Source organism: Gymnoscopelus microlampas, assembly GCF_963454915.1.
Source record: "Gymnoscopelus microlampas genome assembly, chromosome: 9".
Taxonomy (NCBI): Eukaryota; Metazoa; Chordata; class Actinopteri; order Myctophiformes; family Myctophidae; genus Gymnoscopelus; species Gymnoscopelus microlampas.
In genome coordinates, this window is record NC_139946.1 from 2,865,457 (window position 1) to 2,885,441 (window position 19,985).

Consider the following 19,985-nt stretch of genomic DNA (forward strand, 5'->3'; position numbering starts at 1 on the left):
TAAGAATGCGACAAAAACAACAAAATCCATGAATTCAATGCTTCATGTAAGTAAGTAAGTAAGTACATTTTATTTATATAGCACATTTCACAGAGGAGTCTCACAAAGTGCTTTACATACATCAAATAAAAACAACAACACAAAACAAAAAGGCTTTACAAATTTCTCTCAGGTGGGATAATAACACAGGTAAGGAAAATAAAATCATGTAATGACAACAAACGCCTGTTCAAATAGAAGCGTTTTGAGTTTGTTTTTTAAAATGTCAACCGAGTCTGCATCTCTCAGGACTTGGGGGAGAGCATTCCTTGGGGGCTGCGGCTTGAAAAGCCTTCACCCTTGGTTCTAAGGTTGGTGATTGGGGTCTTTAACAGACCCTGTTCCGCACACCTTAGGGCCCTTTCTGGGACATAGCGTGGGACCAGATCGGTTAAGTAACTTGGAGCCTGACCATGTAGAGATCTATAGGTGATCACCAGGACTTTAAACTGAACTCTGAATTTGATGGGGAGCCAATGTAAGGCGGCTAAGACTGGGGTGATGTGGGACCTTCTGTTTGTTTTGGTTAACAATCAGGTTCATGGGGTGTGTAATTGATAGAAAATAAGTCATTTTTTGGGTGAACTATCCCTTTAAGTATTTCCACCATGGCATGCATGCACAGAAACACACACACACACACACACACACACACACACACACACACACACACACGCGCACGCGCACGCACACGCACACGCACACGCACACACACACACACACACACACACACACACACACACACACACACACCTAACTGACCACAGGCCTGGGGAAATAAGATGTTATTCTTTTAACCACATTAACCCAGGATTCCATATTTTGACACATGAAAATGCTCAATGGCCGTGGACCTCCATCTGAAAATATGTTGTGCCATGGACCCCCCGTTTTATACTAAGCTAAGCCTTTCTCCCATACATACTGCAATCTAACAGTATCGCTTCTGTATGCAACCACTGAGTTGCTGTATCATTTGAAACAGCATTAATACATAAAGGCTGTGAAATGCTAGATTAGAATGAATAATAAACCATAATGACCATTAAACTACATTAAAATACAGTTTACATTCTAAGTCTAAGTTAAGGGGATGTTCACATAAATATGGGAATGTAAGGTAGGGAATGTATGCCCTAGTAGACCTTCACACTGTAACAAAATGTGTGCAGTAATAATGTAAATGATATCACTGATGTAGTGGATGATAGTCAGTCAAGTCATCGAGATTGAAACATTGAGATTTCCCTCTAAAATATGATGCAGTTTATCTCTATCCAAGCTTTGCTGTTGTAGGTGTTGAGTGCCATATCAAACAATCTGTACCAGCTGTCAGAGTTGTTCTAGACCAGTGTTGTTCTCAAACCTTTCATGTCAAGTAGGCCTACCCCCAAATTAAAATGTATTTTTTTCCCCAACATGTTTTGAAAATAGCTGATCTGCAAGATCTACAGAGTGTCACATCGCGACGACTTGTAAGCTTGTGTAGATCTGCTATTTTGATGCTAAAACTATCTATCTATCTATCTATCTATCTATCTATCTATCTATCTATCATAGAGATATGCATCTGCTAAGAAGAGAGAGAACACGTCCTTAAGGATATTTCCACATGTCCTCTCATCAAGTTGTAAACATTGACAACTACATTGACATGAGGAGGAGGCGGGGCCTTTGCCTTACTTGCGGAGTCCTCTGCAACTAACGTAGTGAGCGTAAGAGTCAGATCACCTGGCTCACGGGTCATTTTTCTAACAGTGAATAATAATGTCCTTTTCCATTGCAGGAAGGGACATTGAGGGGAAATGGGAAAGTTTAATTCATAATAAATAGCCTAAAATAAAAAAACGTATTTGTATTTGAGGTGACGGAGAATCTTCTAGATTTCCCGGAGCGCAGCAAGCAGGTTAGTCGTCAACATGTAACGTTGCTTGGTTGATGTAAAATATTGACAGATGTCTCAAGGACCCCTGGGGGCCCCCGGACCCCACTTTGAGAACCTTTGAATGAATGAAACACAGACAGACAGACAGACAGACAGACAGACAGACAGACAGACAGAATGATGAGTGTGTGTGTGTCTGTGTGTCTGTGTGTGTGTGTGTGTGTGTGTGTGTGTGTGTGTGTGTGTGTGTGTGTGTGTGTGTGTGTGTGTGTGTGTGTGTGTGTGTGTGTGTGTGTGTGTGTATTAGTTTAATCAGTTTGTGTATTTTTGGACTCATATCCATCACGTGATGTCAGTCAATTTGACTGGACCAATCTGCAACATAGATTTACAAGCCAAAGAAAAGACACCAGGGAGAGAGACAGACAGGCTTGAAGAAAAAGACAAGACTGTGACAAACGTCAGGACTACTGACCCGAGATCCACCAGTTTACAATGTGGACTCTTCAGTCCAACACAGAGACGCTTAACGCCTGCATCGTGCAGCAGCTCGTTATAGGACAGGTTCAGGTGTGTCAGACTAGAGGAATTGGAGCTGAGAACGGAGACCAAATCGTCACAGCATCTCTCTGTGAGTCCACAGTCCCCCAACCTGAATGGAGATGAACACATGAAAATGTTAATCTGTCTTATTAACTGTCTTTGGACAAATCCTTTTTATTTGTATAAGACATTTAACCCATTAAGACCTGGGACGCATCTGCGTCATTTATAGATTTGAGCTAAAAAGCATTATTTTACACTTTTGCTATTCAAAAATAGCAGAAAGGGCCTCTCTGTGTGGAGTTTGCATGTTCTCCCCGTGTTCCCTATGGTAGATACCCTCACAAAAACATGCAGTAATCCTGGTCACTATACTGTCTCCCCCTGGCCAGCCGGGGCGCCTGATGGAGGGGAAAGGAACTGGTTGGAATAACGTGTTCCTTCCACTCGCTACGTCCAACCAGGGAAACTCTCCCCTGTCAGGTGACAAGAAGGTCAGTAGGCTCTCATGCATTGAAGGAGGCATGAGCTCGGCCCTGGCCTCCCTAGGTTGGCAGAGGGAAGGTAGTGCCCAGGATTACATAGACAATTGGCACTGGGTGTAAAAAATAGGGTTACAAAATCGTGGGATAAAAAAAAAAAAAATAGCAGATCTACAAGCTCATAGCGCGGCACCGAGTGCCGCGCTACGAGCTGGTAAATCTGCTATTTTTGAAAAAACAAGAAAATGTGTGCAAATCTTTGAATATATTTTTAAAGCGAACATTTGTAACTCAAATCTTTGCTTCTGGGGGGGTCCCTGGAACAAAATATTTTGAGATGGGGGTCGGCGGCTAAATACATACATTTCGGGGGTCCTTGACATGAAAAAGTTTGAAAACCACTGATATAGCAACATACGTTTTTTTCAAAAATACCTGTGACAACATACCTTTTTTTTCCACACACACACACACACACACACACACACACACACACACACACACACACACACACACACACACACACACACACACACACACACACACACACACGCTTTGCGAGCTTGTAGATCTGCCATTTAAAAAAAAATATATATATATATATATATATATATATATATATATATATATATATATATATATTTGTATACATTCTGTGTGATGAGTACTTTCACTTTAAAGGGATAGTTCACCCCCAAAATTACTTTATTTTCTATCGATTACACACCCCATGTAGACTTGAATTCATGGAGATGTTTTTTTTTGTTGCATTCCTAAGCCAATAATTTGATGACCGGCGGCGGCTCCGGTAGGAGACTCAAAGTGTCAACTTTGAGTCTCCTATTGGAAACATTAGCATCAAATTATTGGCTTAAGAATGCGACAAAAACAACAAAATCCATGAATTCAATGCTTCATGTAAGTAAGTAAGTAAGTACATTTTATTTATATAGCAAATTTCACAGAGGAGTCTCACAAAGTGCTTTACATACATCAAATAAAAACAACAACACAAAACAAAAAGGCTGTATAAATTTCTCTCAGGTGGGATAATAACACAGATAAGGAAAATAAAATCATGTAATGACAACAAACGCCTGTTCAAATAGAAGCGTTTTGAGTTTGTTTTTTAAAATGTCAACCGAGTCTGCATCTCTCAGGACTTGGGGGAGAGCATTCCACAGTTTGGGGGCTACGGCTTGAAAAGCCTTCACCCTTGGTTCTGAGGTTGGTGATTGGGGTCTTTAACAGACCCTGTTCCGCAGACCTTAGGACCCTTTCTGGGACATAGCGTGGGACCAGATCGGTTAAGTAACTTGGAGCCTGACCATGTAGAGATCTATAGGTGATCACCAGGACTTTAAACTGAACTCTGAATTTGATGGGGAGCCAATGTAAGGCGGCTAAGACTGGGGTGATGTGGGACCTTCTGTTTGTTTTGGTTAACAATCAGGTTCATGGTGTGTGTAATTGATAGAAAATAAGTCATTTTTTGGTTGAACTATCCCTTTAAGTATTTCCACCATGGCATGCATGCACAGAAACACACACACACGCACACGCACGCGCACGCGCACGCGCACGCACACGCACACGCACACGCACACACACACACACACACACACACACACACACACACCTAACTGACCACAGGCCTGGGGAAATAAGATGTTATTCTTTTAACCACATTAACCCAGGATTCCATATTTTGACACATGAAAATGCTCAATGGCCGTGGACCTCCATCTGAAAATATGTTGTGCCATGGACCCCCCGTTTTATACTAAGCTAAGCCTTTCTCCCATACATACTGCAATCTAACAGTATCGCTTCTGTATGCAACCACTGAGTTGCTGTATCATTTGAAACAGCATTAATACATAAAGGCTGTGAAATGCTAGATTAGAATGAATAATAAACCATAATGACCATTAAACTACATTAAAATACAGTTTACATTCTAAGTCTAAGTTAAGGGGATGTTCACATAAATATGGGAATGTAAGGTAGGGAATGTATGCCCTAGTAGACCTTCACACTGTAACAAAATGTGTGCAGTGATAATGTAAATGATATCACTGATGTAGTGGATGATAGTCAGTCAAGTCATCGAGATTGAAACATTGAGATTTCCCTCTAAAATATGATGCAGTTTATCTCTATCCAAGCTTTGCTGTTGTAGGTGTTGAGTGCCATATCAAACAATCTGTAAAAACTGTGGCTACCCAGCTGTCAGAGTTGTTCTAGACCAGTGTTGTTCTCAAACCTTTCATGTCAAGTAGGCCTACCCCCAAATTAAAATGTATTTTTTTCCCCAACATGTTTTGAAAATAGCTGATCTGCAAGATCTACAGAGTGTCACATCGCGACGACTTGTAAGCTTGTGTAGATCTGCTATTTTGATGCTAAAACTATCTATCTATCTATCTATCTATCTATCTATCTATCTATCTATCTATCTATCTATCATAGAGATATGCATCTGCTAAGAAGAGAGAGAACACGTCCTTAAGGATATTTCCACATGTCCTCTCATCAAGTTGTAAACATTGACAACTACATTGACATGAGGAGGAGGCGGGGCCTTTGCCTTACTTGCGGAGTCCTCTGCAACTAACGTAGTGAGCGTAAGAGTCAGATCACCTGGCTCACGGGTCATTTTTCTAACAGTGAATAATAATGTCCTTTTCCATTGCAGGAAGGGACATTGAGGGGAAATGGGAAAGTTTAATTCATAATAAATAGCCTAAAATAAAAAAACGTATTTGTATTTGAGGTGACGGAGAATCTTCTAGATTTCCCGGAGCGCAGCAAGCAGGTTAGTCGTCAACATGTAACGTTGCTTGGTTGATGTAAAATATTGACAGATGTCTCAAGGACCCCTGGGGGCCCCCGGACCCCACTTTGAGAACCTTTGAATGAATGAAACACAGACAGACAGACAGACAGACAGACAGACAGACAGAATGATGAGTGTGTGTGTGTGTGTGTGTGTGTGTGTGTGTGTGTGTGTGTGTGTGTGTGTGTGTGTGTGTGTGTGTGTGTGTGTGTGTGTGTGTGTGTGTGTATTAGTTTAATCAGTTTGTGTATTTTTGGACTCATATCCATCACGTGATGTCAGTCAATTTGACTGGACCAATCTGCAACATAGATTTACAAGCCAAAGAAAAGACACCAGGGAGAGAGACAGACAGGCTTGAAGAAAAAGACAAGACTGTGACAAACGTCAGGACTACTGACCCGAGCTCCACCAGTTTACAATGTGGACTCTTCAGTCCAACACAGAGACGCTTAACGCCTGCATCGTGCAGCAGCTCGTTAACAGACAGGTTCAGGTGTGTCAGACTAGAGGAATTGGAGCTGAGAACGGAGACCAAATCGTCACAGCATCTCTCTGTGAGTCCACAGCGCTCCAACCTGAATGGAGATGAACACATGAAAATGTTAATCTGTCTTATTAACTGTCTTTGGACAAATCCTTTTTATTTGTATAAGACATTTAACCCATTAAGACCTGGGACGCATCTGCGTCATTTATAGATTTGAGCTAAAAAGCATTATTTTACACTTTTGCTGTTCAAAAATAGCAGAAAGGGCCTCTCTGTGTGGAGTTTGCATGTTCTCCCCGTGTTCCCTATGGTAGATACCCTCACAAAAACATGCAGTAATCCTGGTCACTATACTGCCTCCCCCTGGCCAGCCGGGGCGCCTGATGGAGGGGAAAGGAACTGGTTGGAATAACGTGTTCCTTCCACGCGCTACGTCCAACCAGGGAAACTCTCCCCTGTCAGGTGACAAGAAGGTCAGTAGGCTCTCATGCATTGAAGGAGGCATGAGCTCGGCCCTGGCCTCCCTAGGTTGGCAGAGGGAAGGTAGTGCCCAGGATTACATAGACAATTGGCACTGGGTGTAAAAAATAGGGTTACAAAATCGTGGGATAAAAAAAAAAATAGCAGATCTTCAAGCTCATAGCGCGGCACCGAGTGCCGCGCTACGAGCTGGTAAATCTGCTATTTTTGAAAAAACAAGAAAATGTGTGCAAATCTTTGAATATATTTTTAAAGCGAACATTTGTAACTCAAATCTTTGCTTCTGGGGGGGTCCCTGGAACAAAATATTTTGAGATGGGGGTCGGCGGCTAAATACATACATTTCGGGGGTCCTTGACATGAAAAAGTTTGAAAACCACTGATATAGCAACATATCTTTTTTTCAAAAATACCTGTGACAACATACCTTTTTTTTCCACACACACACACACACACACACACACACACACACGCACACACACACACACACACACACACACGCTTTGCGAGCTTGTAGATCTGCCATTTAAAAAAAAAATATATATATATATATATATATATATATATGTATACATTCTGTGTGATGAGTACTTTCACTTTAAAGGGATAGTTCACCCCCAAAATTACTTTATTTTCTATCGATTACACACCCCATGTAGACTTGAATTCATGGAGATGTTTTTTTTTGTTGCATTCCTAAGCCAATAATTTGATGACCGGCGGCGGCTCCGGTAGGAGACTCAAAGTGTCAACTTTGAGTCTCCTATTGGAAACATTAGCATCAAATTATTGGCTTAAGAATGCGACAAAAACAACAAAATCCATGAATTCAATGCTTCATGTAAGTAAGTAAGTAAGTACATTTTATTTATATAGCACATTTCACAGAGGAGTCTCACAAAGTGCTTTACATACATCAAATAAAAACAACAACACAAAACAAAAAGGCTGTACAAATTTCTCTCAGGTGGGATAATAACACAGGTAAGGAAAATAAAATCATGTAATGACAACAAACGCCTGTTCAAATAGAAGCGTTTTGAGTTTGTTTTTTAAAATGTCAACCGAGTCTGCATCTCTCAGGACTTGGGGGAGAGCATTCCTTGGGGGCTGCGGCTTGAAAAGCCTTGTCACCCTTGGTTCTAAGGTTGGTGATTGGGGTCTTTAACAGACCCTGTTCCGCACACCTTAGGGCCCTTTCTGGGACATAGCGTGGGACCAGATCGGTTAAGTAACTTGGAGCCTGACCATGTAGAGATCTATAGGTGATCACCAGGACTTTAAACTGAACTCTGAATTTGATGGGGAGCCAATGTAAGGCGGCTAAGACTGGGGTGATGTGGGACATTCTGTTTGTTTTGGTTAACAATCAGGTTCATGGGGTGTGTAATTGATAGAAAATAAGTCATTTTTTGGGTAAACAATCCCTTTAAGTATTTCCACCATGGCATGCATGCACAGAAACACACACACACGCGCGCGCACACACACACACACACACACACACACACACACACACACACACACACACACACACACACACACACACACACACACACACACACACACACACACACACACACACACACACACACACACACACACACACACACACACACACACCTAACTGACCACAGGCCTGGGGAAATAAGATGTTCTTCTTTTAACCACATTAACCCAGGACTCCATATTTTGTCACATGGAAATGCTCAATGGCCGCAGACCTCCATCTGAAAATATGTTGTGCCATGGACCCCCCTTTTTATTTGTATAACACATTTAACTCATTAAGACCTGGGACGCATCTGTGTCATTTTTAGATTTGAGCTAAAAAGCATTATTTTATACTTTGGCTATTCAAAAATAGCAAATATACAAGCTCGTAGCGCGGCACCGAGTGCCGCGCTATGAGCTTGTAGATCTGCTATTTTTGAATAGCCCACACAAAGGCACACACAAAGGCACGCATGCATGCACACACACACACACACACACACACACACACACACACACACACACACACACACACACCTAACTGACCACAGGCCTGGGGAAATAAGATGTTCTTCTTTTAACCACATTAACCCAGGAGTCCATATTTTGTCACATGAAAATGCTCAATGGCCGTGGACCTCCATCTGAAAATATGTTGTGCCATGGACCCCCCGTTTTATACTAAGCTAAGCCTTTCTCCCATACATACTGCAATCTAACAGTATCGCTTTTGTATGCAACCACTGAGTTGCTGTATCATTTGAAACAGCATAAAGGCTGTGAAATGCTAGATTAGAATGAATAATAAACCATAATGACCAATAAACTACATTTTCATTGTTTACATTCTATGTCTAAGTTAAGGGGATGTTCACATAAATATGGGAATGTAAGGTTTGCCCTTCACACTGTAACAATAGTAAAATGTGTGCAGTGATGCTGTAAATAATATCACTGATGTAGTGGATGATAGTCAGTCAAGTCATCGAGATTGAAACATGGAGATTTCCCTCTAAAATATGATGCAGTTTATCTCTATCCAAGCTTTGCTGTTGTAGGTGTTGAGTGCCATATCAAACAATCTGTAAAAACTATGGCTACCCAGCTGTCAGAGTTGTTCTAGACCAGTGTTGTTCTCAAACCTTTCATGTCAAGTACCCCCAAATTAAAATGTAGTTTTCCCCAACATGTTTTGAAAATAGCTGATCTGCAAGATCTACAGAGTGTCACATCGCGACGACTTGTAAGCTTGTGTAGATCTGCTATTTTGATGCTAAAACTATCTATCTATCTATCTATCTATCTATCTATCTATCTATCTATCTATCTCGAGATATGCATCTGCTAAGGAGAGAGAGAACACGTCCATAAGGATATTTCCACATGTCCTCTCATCAAGTTGTAAACATTGACAACTACATTGACATGAGGGGGAGGCGGGGCCTTTGCCTTACTTGCGGAGTCCTCTGCAACTAACGTAGTGAGCGTAAGAGTCAGATCACCTGGCTCACGGGTCATTTTTCTAACAGTGAATAATAAAGTCCTTTTCCATTGCAGGAAGGGACATTGAGGGGGAAATGGGAAAGTTTAATTCAAAATAAATAGCCTAAAATAAAAAACGTATTTGTATTTGAGGTGACGGAGAACCTTCTAGATTTCCCGGAGCACAGCAGGCAGGTTAGTCGTCAACATGTAACGTTGCTTGGTTGATGTAAAATATTGACAGATGTTCAAATCTGTCCCAATGTTTGTTGTGATGGGCCATAATACAAATACTACAACAACTAATGCTAGTATTAATAATATGTTTGAAAACAATAATTGATACAGTAGCAAAAACATAATAATGTAAAACATATGTACATAGGCTGCACATAAACCAAGGCTTTGCTGTAATTTTGTTGCATTTATAATGACCATATGAAGTGTTTTATGTTTAATATGTTAAGTCAAAACAATCACCTATAACCCAAACAAATAACAGAACTACATTAAAGCAAGTCAACATGTATAAAACTACTGAAGGGCTTTAGAATGATTTTGACTGTTCTAATGTGTTGATATTGACATGACTACTAACTCAGCCTTTATGCAGTTCCTCAAAGCTGGGATCAGTCTCCGACGCCCCTCCAAGGATGTGTTGAATGTGCTCAGCTTCAACTCATCCAGAACCTCCTCTGACATCTGCAGCATGTAGGCCAGAGCTGAACACTGGATCTCAGAGAGTTTCTCCCCACTCTTGGTCTCTGACTTCATGTATGCTTGGATGTCCTGATATACTGACTGGTCCTTCATCTCCATCAGACAGTGGAAGATGTTGATACATCTGTCAGGAGAGGCATCAGTGTTCATCTCCTTCAGGTTCTGGATGACTTTCTGGACGCTTTCTGGACTGTTCTCTTTCTGACCCAGCAGGCCTTTCAACAGACGCTGATTGGACTCCAGTGAGAGGCCATGAAGGAAACGCACAAAGAGGTCCAGGTGGCCGTTTTCACTCTTCAGGGCTTTGAGCATGGTCTTCTTCAGGAAGTAATCCAGGGATTTAGGTTTCAGGAATATCTTCCAGTCAGCCAGGAATGTATGTAATACATTAATCTTCCTCTCTGTGAAACAGTGGAACAGGTAAACTGCAGCAAGAAACTCCTGAATGCTCAGATGAGCAAAGCAGTAGATGGGTTCTTCCTTGAAGCAATCACTGTCTTTTTTGAAGATCTCTGTGCACAAGGCTGAGTACTCTAGGGCTTCTTTAGCACCAAGACCACATTTTTCCAGGTCTGTTTGGTAAAAGATGAGTTCCCCTGTCTCCAGATGTTCAAATGCTAGTCTGGCCAGCTTCAGAAGATCAGCCTGTGTCTCATACTTCTCCCCATCCCTCTTTGTCTGAACCAACAGCAGTAGGAAGCGGGAGTACATCTCAGTCTGGGTCTTGGGCAGCTCTACTGTCTGGTCTGTCATCAACATGTTCTGCAGAACTGTGCCAGTGATCGAACAGAAGACTGGGATTTCACACATGATGCGGAGAGTCCTTGTTTCATTGATGTGTGAGATGATTCTGTTGGCCTGGTTCTCATCACTGAATCTCTTCATGATGTACTCCTCCTTCTTGTCATCAGTGAACCCTGTCACCTCTGTCACCAGGTCAACAAAGTTTGAAGGGATCTTTTTGGCCGCTGCAGGGCGTGTAGTTATCCAGATGTGAGCACAGCGAAGCAGTTTCCCTTCCATGAGGTTTACAAGTAGGACTTCCAGTGACATTGACTGGGAGAAGTCATCAGAGCAGACGTATTTTGAGTTGAAGTGTAGTTTTAGCTTGCTTTCATCAAGACCATCCAGCACAAACAGCAGTTTGACAGGACTGTTGTCGTAATCTGTGATTCCTGACTTCTGCAGAGTGGTGAAGATATAATTGAGAGCTTCTTCCGGGATGAATTTGGTTGTGTAGATGCATTCGTGAATGAGTTGTGACAACCTAAACTTTCTTCCCTCGAGCAAATTTAGATGGCGGAATTGGAACACAAATGTGAGATGGGGAAGTTGATTTTCTTTCTTTGCCCAGTCAGAAACAAACTTGTGTACGAGAAAGGATTTGCCAACTCCCGCAATACCAATGGACATCACTGTTCTGATGTTTTCTCCAGAAGGTGATTTAAAGATTTGAGAGAGTTGGATCTCCTGCCCTGCTTTCTTCATCTCCATCTGTGTGACCTCATGCTCACTGCTGACCTCTGTGCTCTGCACTTGTATGATGCTGACATATGTGTAGCATTCTTTGAAAAGCTTCTTTTCCTCCATTTTGAATGTCCCTGCAGGTACAGACGTAAATGGTTTGACAACTCTTTCTTTTAGACCTTTTTGGTAGAAGGAAACACGTTGTTTTACATGTTCTTGTGTGTCCACGAGCAAATCTGTAAGGAACAAAGTCATTCCTTTAGATATTGATAGAAAGGTGTGCTTTCTTAAGTTTATAAATACAAATACATTATAACACTTGAAAACAAATGTAGAACCTCTAATTTGATCACTACATTATGACGATACAATACAATTTAGGCCTGATCTGCTTTGTTAAATTAATTGTAAAATGAAAGGTGATACGGAAAACATTCAGCCACTGTAACACTACACATCACAAAACCTCTGTTGCATAAGGTTCCTTATATCCCTTAGTTATAGCTATAAGGCACTCACTCAGTTTTGCACCTATGTAATGCAGCTCCTACTTCCAAGCAACAGAAGCACATGGATAATGACGACCACTAGTTTATAGTAAACAAACAAGACATTCTGACCGGACAAAATTATGAATATAAGTATTTCACAATCATGTGAAATTCTCAAACTATGTTTTGGGGAAAATACATGTTACATGTTTACTCTGCACACTAACTGTATACACTTGCCTGGTTAGTCCTAATCTCCTATTAAATGAATACATGAATGATTACCTTTCTGTGGAGACTGGGAGGATGCTGTGAGGAGACTGCTACCTGAAGACTCTCCAACATCACTGACTTCTGCTAGGAGAGAGAGAGAGAGAGAGAGAGAGAGAGAGAGAGAGAGAGAGAGAGAGAGAGAGAGAGAGAGAGAGAGAGAGATGTTATCATTAATGAAACCAACACTAGACATCAGTCATGAACTGGCAGTACTTGATTGCATGGTTACCAGTAGCGAGAAAAACGATTTTCCCAGCCAGACATAGACACACAGGAAGACAAACCACAAATGCACAGGCACGCACATGCAAACACATGTACGCACACACGCGTACGCACACACGTACGCACACACGCACGCACGCGCACGCACTAACACGCACACGCACACACGGCGATACGATGCAATGATTTGCATTGCTAAGCTATTTTAGATTGATGCAAGTCACACTAGAAGTAGCAGTTGCTGTTTACTTAGCGGTGTAGTTGGATCGTTCAATTTAAAATTGATGCATCGATGCAAGATACATTTAAATCTATTCATTTCCATCTTTTTAAAGCTGTGAATAAAGACTTTATTACAATTCTCCATCATGCTAAAGATGCAAATAGATTTTCTTACTCCCTCCCATCCTGTCAAAGATTTGAATAAATATGCTTATACTGCTATCTAGAGCAGTGGTTCTCAACCTGTGGGCCAGGTCCACCAGGGAGGTCCCCACATGATTTTGGGGGGGTCCCTACATGACAGTAAAGTAACAATTTAATTTACTGTAAAGACCTTATAGACCATTACTGCATCAAAAGTAATCAACAAACTGTACTATAAAAACTGGTCAAACATTGGCCAAATTGTCAAATATTATAAGAAAGACATTTTTTTTTAAATTGCTGATAATCTGATAAGCATGGCGAGGCGTTGTGAGCTTGTAAATCGGCAATTTTCAGTATTGCTCTATGGAATCGAGTCAAACAAAATATAATGCCTCGATTATTACAATTCCAAGTGCTTGTCGGGGTGGAGGGGTCCCCAGTTCAAATATGATTATTTTAGGGGTCTCCAGTTCATATATAATTATTTTGGGGGGGTCCCCAGTTCAAATGTAATTAATTTGGGGGGTTGCAGCCTGAAAAGGTTGAGAAACAAGGATCTAGAAATGTTGCAGTTAAACAAATCAAATCAATATATAAGATCATTCTCATCAGTAAAATATCTTTCCAGTACAAATATCATATATTTCCAGTAGAAATACCACATTTATTTGGTAACAAATGCATGTTAGGCACCTGGAGCAGTTGACCAGACCATATTGAATCGTGACCTCAGAATGAGGTATTTTGGATCTGTTTTCTTTCATGACAATACTTTGTATTAAATGTTTGTTATATGTACACTTACATTATAATGTACACTAGGCTATGTTGTTTAGACAAATTGATATGATGGATTATAGATGTGTCTAGTGATGCAAAGATAGGAGCTGAAGAAGGCTGTCTTCACCGAAACAAGTCCACCCTATGATACTTATACTGTTGTTGCGTGTGCTGGCCCTTGTTCTTTTAAACTAAAGTGACAACTACTGTAAGGGAAAAGGCATGTTTTTAGAACAAAACAACACTGCCTCATCAAAGTTGGTATGATGACTCTATACATTGTCAGATTCTTGAATGTGTCCTTATATTATCATCTCTTTACCCAGATACAGCTCAAGCAGAGTTAGGAGGTTTTAGACCATTCATATTTTTTACCACTGACTTTGTCATTCTAATCAATGATGGACAAAACAACTATCTCCACAAGTTGGAGTTGGGTGGTTTGACTGACAGTGTGAGGATCCAATGGAGTTAGGAGGTTTAGTCAGAGGCGCTTTTAAATACTTTTAATTAGTTCAATATTTGTAAAACCCACACACAGACGTAAAGGGCGTTCAATTGCACTGATGTTTTTTTTTAAGTAAACACAATTGAGATAGCTTTGAGGTCACTGATTCATTGTCATTTCTAGGCAACACTGAGTAGATCTATAAGATAATATGTTGCTTCGCGATGTGTTCTTAATTTGTAGATATGTTCTTTTAGGGCAACACCCTACGTGAACATTTAAACATAATAGGAACAACTCTTAGTATGTGTTGACACAATCAATGATTTGCATTGCTAAGCTCTTTTAGATTGATGCAAGTCACACTAGAAGTAACAGTTGCTTTTTACTTAGCAGTGTAAATGGATCGTTCAATTTAAAATTGATGCTTCGATGCAAGATAAATTGTTTCCATCTATTACATTTAAATCTATTCCTTTCCATCTTGTTAAAGCTGTGAATAAAGACTATTACAATTCTCTATCATGCTAAAGATGCAAATAGCTTTTCTTACTCCCTCCCATCCTGTCAAAGATTTGAATAAACATGCTTATACTGCTATCTAGAGCAGTGGTTCTCAACCTGTGGGCCAGGTCCACCAGGGAGGTCCCCACATGATTTGGGGGGGGTCCCTACATGACAGTAGAGTAACAATTTAATTTACTGTAAAGACCTTAAAGACCATTACCACATCAAAAGTAATCAACAAACTGTACTATAAAAACTGGTCAAACATTGGCCAAATTATCAAATATTATAAGAAAGACATTTTTTTGAAAATAGCTGTTAAGCTGAAAAGCATGGCGAGGCGTTGTGAGCTTGTAAATCGGCAATTTTCACTATTTCTCTATGGAATCGAGTCAAACAAAATGTAATGCCTCGATTATTACAATTCCAAGTGCTTGTCGGGGTGGGGGGTCCCCATTTCAAATATGATTATTTTAGGGGTCTCCAGTTCATATATAATTATTTTTTTTGGGGGGGGGGGGTCCCCAGTACAAATGTAATTAATTTGGGGGGTTGCAGCCTGAAAAGGTTGAGAACCAAGGATCTAGAAATGTTGCAGTTAAACAAATCAATCAATATATAAGATCATTCTCATCAGTAAAATATCTTTCCAGTACAAATAGCATATCTTTTCAGTAGAAATACCACATTTATTTGGTAACAAATGCATGTTGGCCCCTGAAGCAGTTGACCAGACCATATTGAAACATGACCTCAGAATGAGGTCTTTTGGATTAGTTTTCTTTCATGACAGTACTTCGTATTAAATGTTTGTTATATGTACATTTACATTATAATGTACAGTAGGCTATGTTGTTTAGAAATATTGATATGATGAATTATAGATGTGTCTAGTGATGCAAAGATAGGAGCTGAAGAAGGCTGTCTTGGCCGACACAAGTCCACCCTATGATATTTATAATGTTGTTGCGTGTGCTGGCCCTTGTTCTTTAAACGGTTAGTTCAGATTTTTTGAGTATTTTCTGTAGGAAATACTTACCATTAATGTAGTGGTTGCAAAGGTATTAATTGATTGCCCGAGTCCCGTGGTCAGAGTTATGGTTATAAATATGAAGTAGTTCCGGTAGATTAGTAGATTTGGTGGGGGCCGCTCATTAAAAAAAAAAAAAAAACGTAATTTGTATTGTTGACCTATTTTCTACCATATAGAGCAGGTTTCGTTCAATTTCGACCCCTCTGTCACATGGTACTAATGTTTGTGTCCAGAATCACTGCGCCGAGGCAGCCTACTCACGCACAAAATATATGACGCAAAAAATAGTACCATGTGACAGAGGGGTCGAAATTGAACGAAACCTGCTCTATATGGTAGAAATAGTTCAACAATACAAATGACGCTAGTTTTTTAAATGTATTTATTTTTAATGAGCGGCCCCCACCAAATCTACTAATCTACCGGAACTACATTCATATTTATCAGAAACGGACCATAACTCTGACCACGGGACTCGGGCAATCAATTAATACCTTTGCAACCACTACACTAATGGTAAGTATTTCCTACAGAAAATACTCAAAAAATCTGAACTAACCCTTTAAACTAAAGTGACAACTACTATAGGAAAAGAAGTAGAAAAGCCAAGTGGAGAAAACATACCACAACTATCCAACAGGTAGGGTTGGTGTTGTTTAAGGGCATCGTAAAATGCTCCTTTGACTCGTGTTCCCGCTTTATCTAGCACAGTTGTATACAGTTTCCTCATTTGTTTCTGGGTTGTCGTCTCGGCTTGAATCTCATTGTAGAGCTCAGGATGGACCATCATTCCCAGACTGTCTACAATAGGCATCACCGTGGAAACCTTTTGAATCAAATCTGCCCTGCGCTCGATCACAAAACGTGCTGTTTGCAACAGAAAAATAGAGTGGTTAATTGGCGGTACATTTATCAGAGAAAATGACATCATTATATCAATGAAAAATAAAGCTCTGCATCTCTACATCCCCACATACATAAAGCGTTACAACTGGGGGCATTTATATATTTGCAATAAGACATTAAGGATATACACTCAAAGGTAGCACAAGTAAACACCTTACTCAATGGTCAAGTCAAGCATTGAACTATATTACTGACAAAAAAGCTCACCTTTTGCTTCATCCATTTTTTCTGAAGTCAAGTCGACACCAGCATCCTGTTGTACACAAAGTGTTGTACATAACAGTCATTTTATTATATCATATCATCACTGAACGCTATTAAACAATGTTATTACACTGGTTAAATGCTTGATTCTGATTGGTCAATCACTGAATTCAGTGGTCGGTTATTTTCAAATAATGACCGCTGCTATCAATAACAAACCACTGCTATGGATAGAGCCTGAGCTCCTGGTTCATATCAGCCCATGGTGACTTGTTTTTGCCATATCCAACATGGTGGCAGCAAGTAGATAAACACAATGCAATTTACTGCTAAACAGTACACTGAAGAATGATTATGAAAATGTTTGAGGAGAGAAATAGACAATGCAGTACCAGAACATTGATTCATATTTGATTGACACTAACTACCAGATTTCTGCGAGCCGACAGTGTGACACTGGATACGCCTGGCATAATCTAATAGACTACTTTCATACTGTACGTAATTAAATCCTTTCTAATCAATACAATTGTTTTCTTGGTATGTTTGGGTCAAATAATGAATTGCTTTATTAAGCAGCCATGTAATAAGTAGTATAATTGACAGTGAGCCGGTCATTGTTGAGAAATAACCCCCCCCCAGGGTGATAAAGGGTAACCGGTCAGGTGGGCACAAAAACCAACTGGGCACACCGGAAAACTGGGCACACAGGTCAACTGGGCACACAGTCAACTGGGCACACAAGACAGCTGGGCACACAGTCAACTGGGCACACAAGACAACAGGGCACACTGTCAACTGGGCACACAAGACAACTGGGCACACAGTCAAGTGGGCACACAAGACAGCTGGGCACTCTGCTTTGATGTGCCCCCCCCTTTCTATGAAATACAGAGATTAGTGAACCCCTGCTGTGAATTGTCTGCTCCTGAGTTCCTGAGCAGACGCTCCTGATAGTGCAGGAACAAACCCTCAAAAAGAGCCTTAGTTTTTAACTTTTTGAGATACCCCTCCCCGGAGTAGAACAAAACGGGACATAGTTTTTTCATATCTTTAGGATGTCCCCTTCATGAAATGGATTGTCCCAAGTTTTACTTTTACTGCAAAAGTCATGAAATTGATCCATGAAGTGACACCACATAGGCAAAAAAACGCCCTATGCTGAAAGTGGGAGCTCCAAGTAAATCCTCTGTCATTTTCTACCTGCTGGTTGTTTTTAGATCATACTTGCACAGATGGTCTACATGTAGTGTCCCTACATCCCAAAACAATCAGAATGCCAATATGTGGTTCTATTGTGAATCAGTAGCCTTTTATATAAGGCCTTAAATAGGCGGAAATAGCAAAAAGGTGACTTTTCTGAGCAATATTTACTTGTAACTTTGGTCCAGCTCTTTATCAGGGGTAAAACTAGATGTGACATTGTTTTTTCATGTCTTTAAGATGTCCTCTTCCTGAAATGGATGGTCAGAAGTTTTACTTTTACTGCAAAAGTCATGAAATTCATCCACAAAGTGACTCACCACTGCCAAAACACGCCTACCCTGAAAAAGGGAGTTCGAAGTCAATCCTTTCTCATTTTCTACCTAACGTTTTTTTGTTTTACATCATACTTGCACAGATGGTCTACAGGTAGTGTCCCTACATCCTAAAGCAATCAGAATGCCAAAATGAGGTTCTATTGTGAATCGGCAGCCTTTTATACGAGGCCTTATTATAGGCGGAAATAGCTAAAAGTGGACTTTTCTTAGAAATATTCACATGGAATACTGGTCCTTCTCTTCTGTCAGGGGTACAACAAAACTTCACCTTGTTTTTCCATAACTTTGACTTGTCCTCTTCATGAAATGGATGGTTAGGGCGCGCTGCCACCGCACTTTTATTTTACCTCTGGGGCAGAATCTGCCAATGCTTTGTCAATGCAAATGCGTGGATTCATGGTCTTGCAGATTTTTTCCAAGAATCCACGCATTTGCATTGACAAAGCACAAAGCAAGTCACAATAGAACCACATATTGGCATTCTGATTGTTTTGGGATGTAGGGACACTACATGTAGACCATCTGTGCAAGTATGATCTAAAAACAACCAGCAGGTAGAAAATGACAGAGGATTTACTTGGAGCTCCCACTTTCAGCATAGGGCGTTTTTTTGCCTATGTGTGAGTCACTTCATGGATCAATTTCATGACTTTTGCAGTAAAAGTAAAACTTGGGACAATCCATTTCATGAAGGGGACATTCTAAAGATATGAAAAAACTATGTCCCGTTTTGTTCTACTCCGGGGAGGGGTATCTCAAAAACTAAGGCTCTTTTTGAGGGTTTGTTCCTGCACTATGAGTTCCCCCCCTCAGACAGCGTCAGCAGTACTCACCCAGGCCTAGTGTGCACACACACACACACACACACACACACACACACACACACACACACACACACACACACACACACACACACACACACACACACACACACACACACACACACACACACACACACACAGAGGATGCTCAAATTTCTTTGGTTTTATAACATTTAAAAATAGCAGATCTATAAGTTTGTGTCATTACACTGTTACTGCCACAATAAAGTTTATTTTATAGCCTCTATCAGTCTACCTACAGTTTACAGTGACTACTTGGAAAGTTGATGGCCGTCGTATGGCCAAAGAGTCAGTGCAGTTGTTCTCAAACTAGGGTTCAAGTACCACCAGTGGTACTTAAGGAATCTCCAAAAAAGAAAAAGTTAACTCAGAGAATAAAGTAATATAAAAAAACATAGTAGGCTGCTATTGAAATACCATACATGGTATAGAAATTAAATTAAAA

The 19,985-nt window shown here is 40.5% G+C and overlaps 1 protein-coding gene across 1 annotated transcript in view; it reads right to left on the reverse strand.

Annotated features, from left to right (window-relative positions):
- Positions 1-19,985, reverse strand: part of LOC311052379 (NACHT, LRR and PYD domains-containing protein 3-like) — a 73,971-nt gene that overhangs the window by 16,809 nt on the left and 37,177 nt on the right. Inside the window, exons 4-9 of the mRNA XM_084067311.1 lie at positions 17,161-17,206; positions 16,672-16,914; positions 12,698-12,766; positions 10,333-12,157; positions 6,190-6,366; positions 2,400-2,576 (exon numbers count right to left, since the gene is read on the reverse strand). Coding sequence (XP_083923437.1) covers positions 2,400-2,576; positions 6,190-6,366; positions 10,333-12,157; positions 12,698-12,766; positions 16,672-16,914; positions 17,161-17,206 — 2,537 coding nt within the window. The remainder of the gene's footprint in view (positions 1-2,399; positions 2,577-6,189; positions 6,367-10,332; positions 12,158-12,697; positions 12,767-16,671; positions 16,915-17,160; positions 17,207-19,985) is intronic.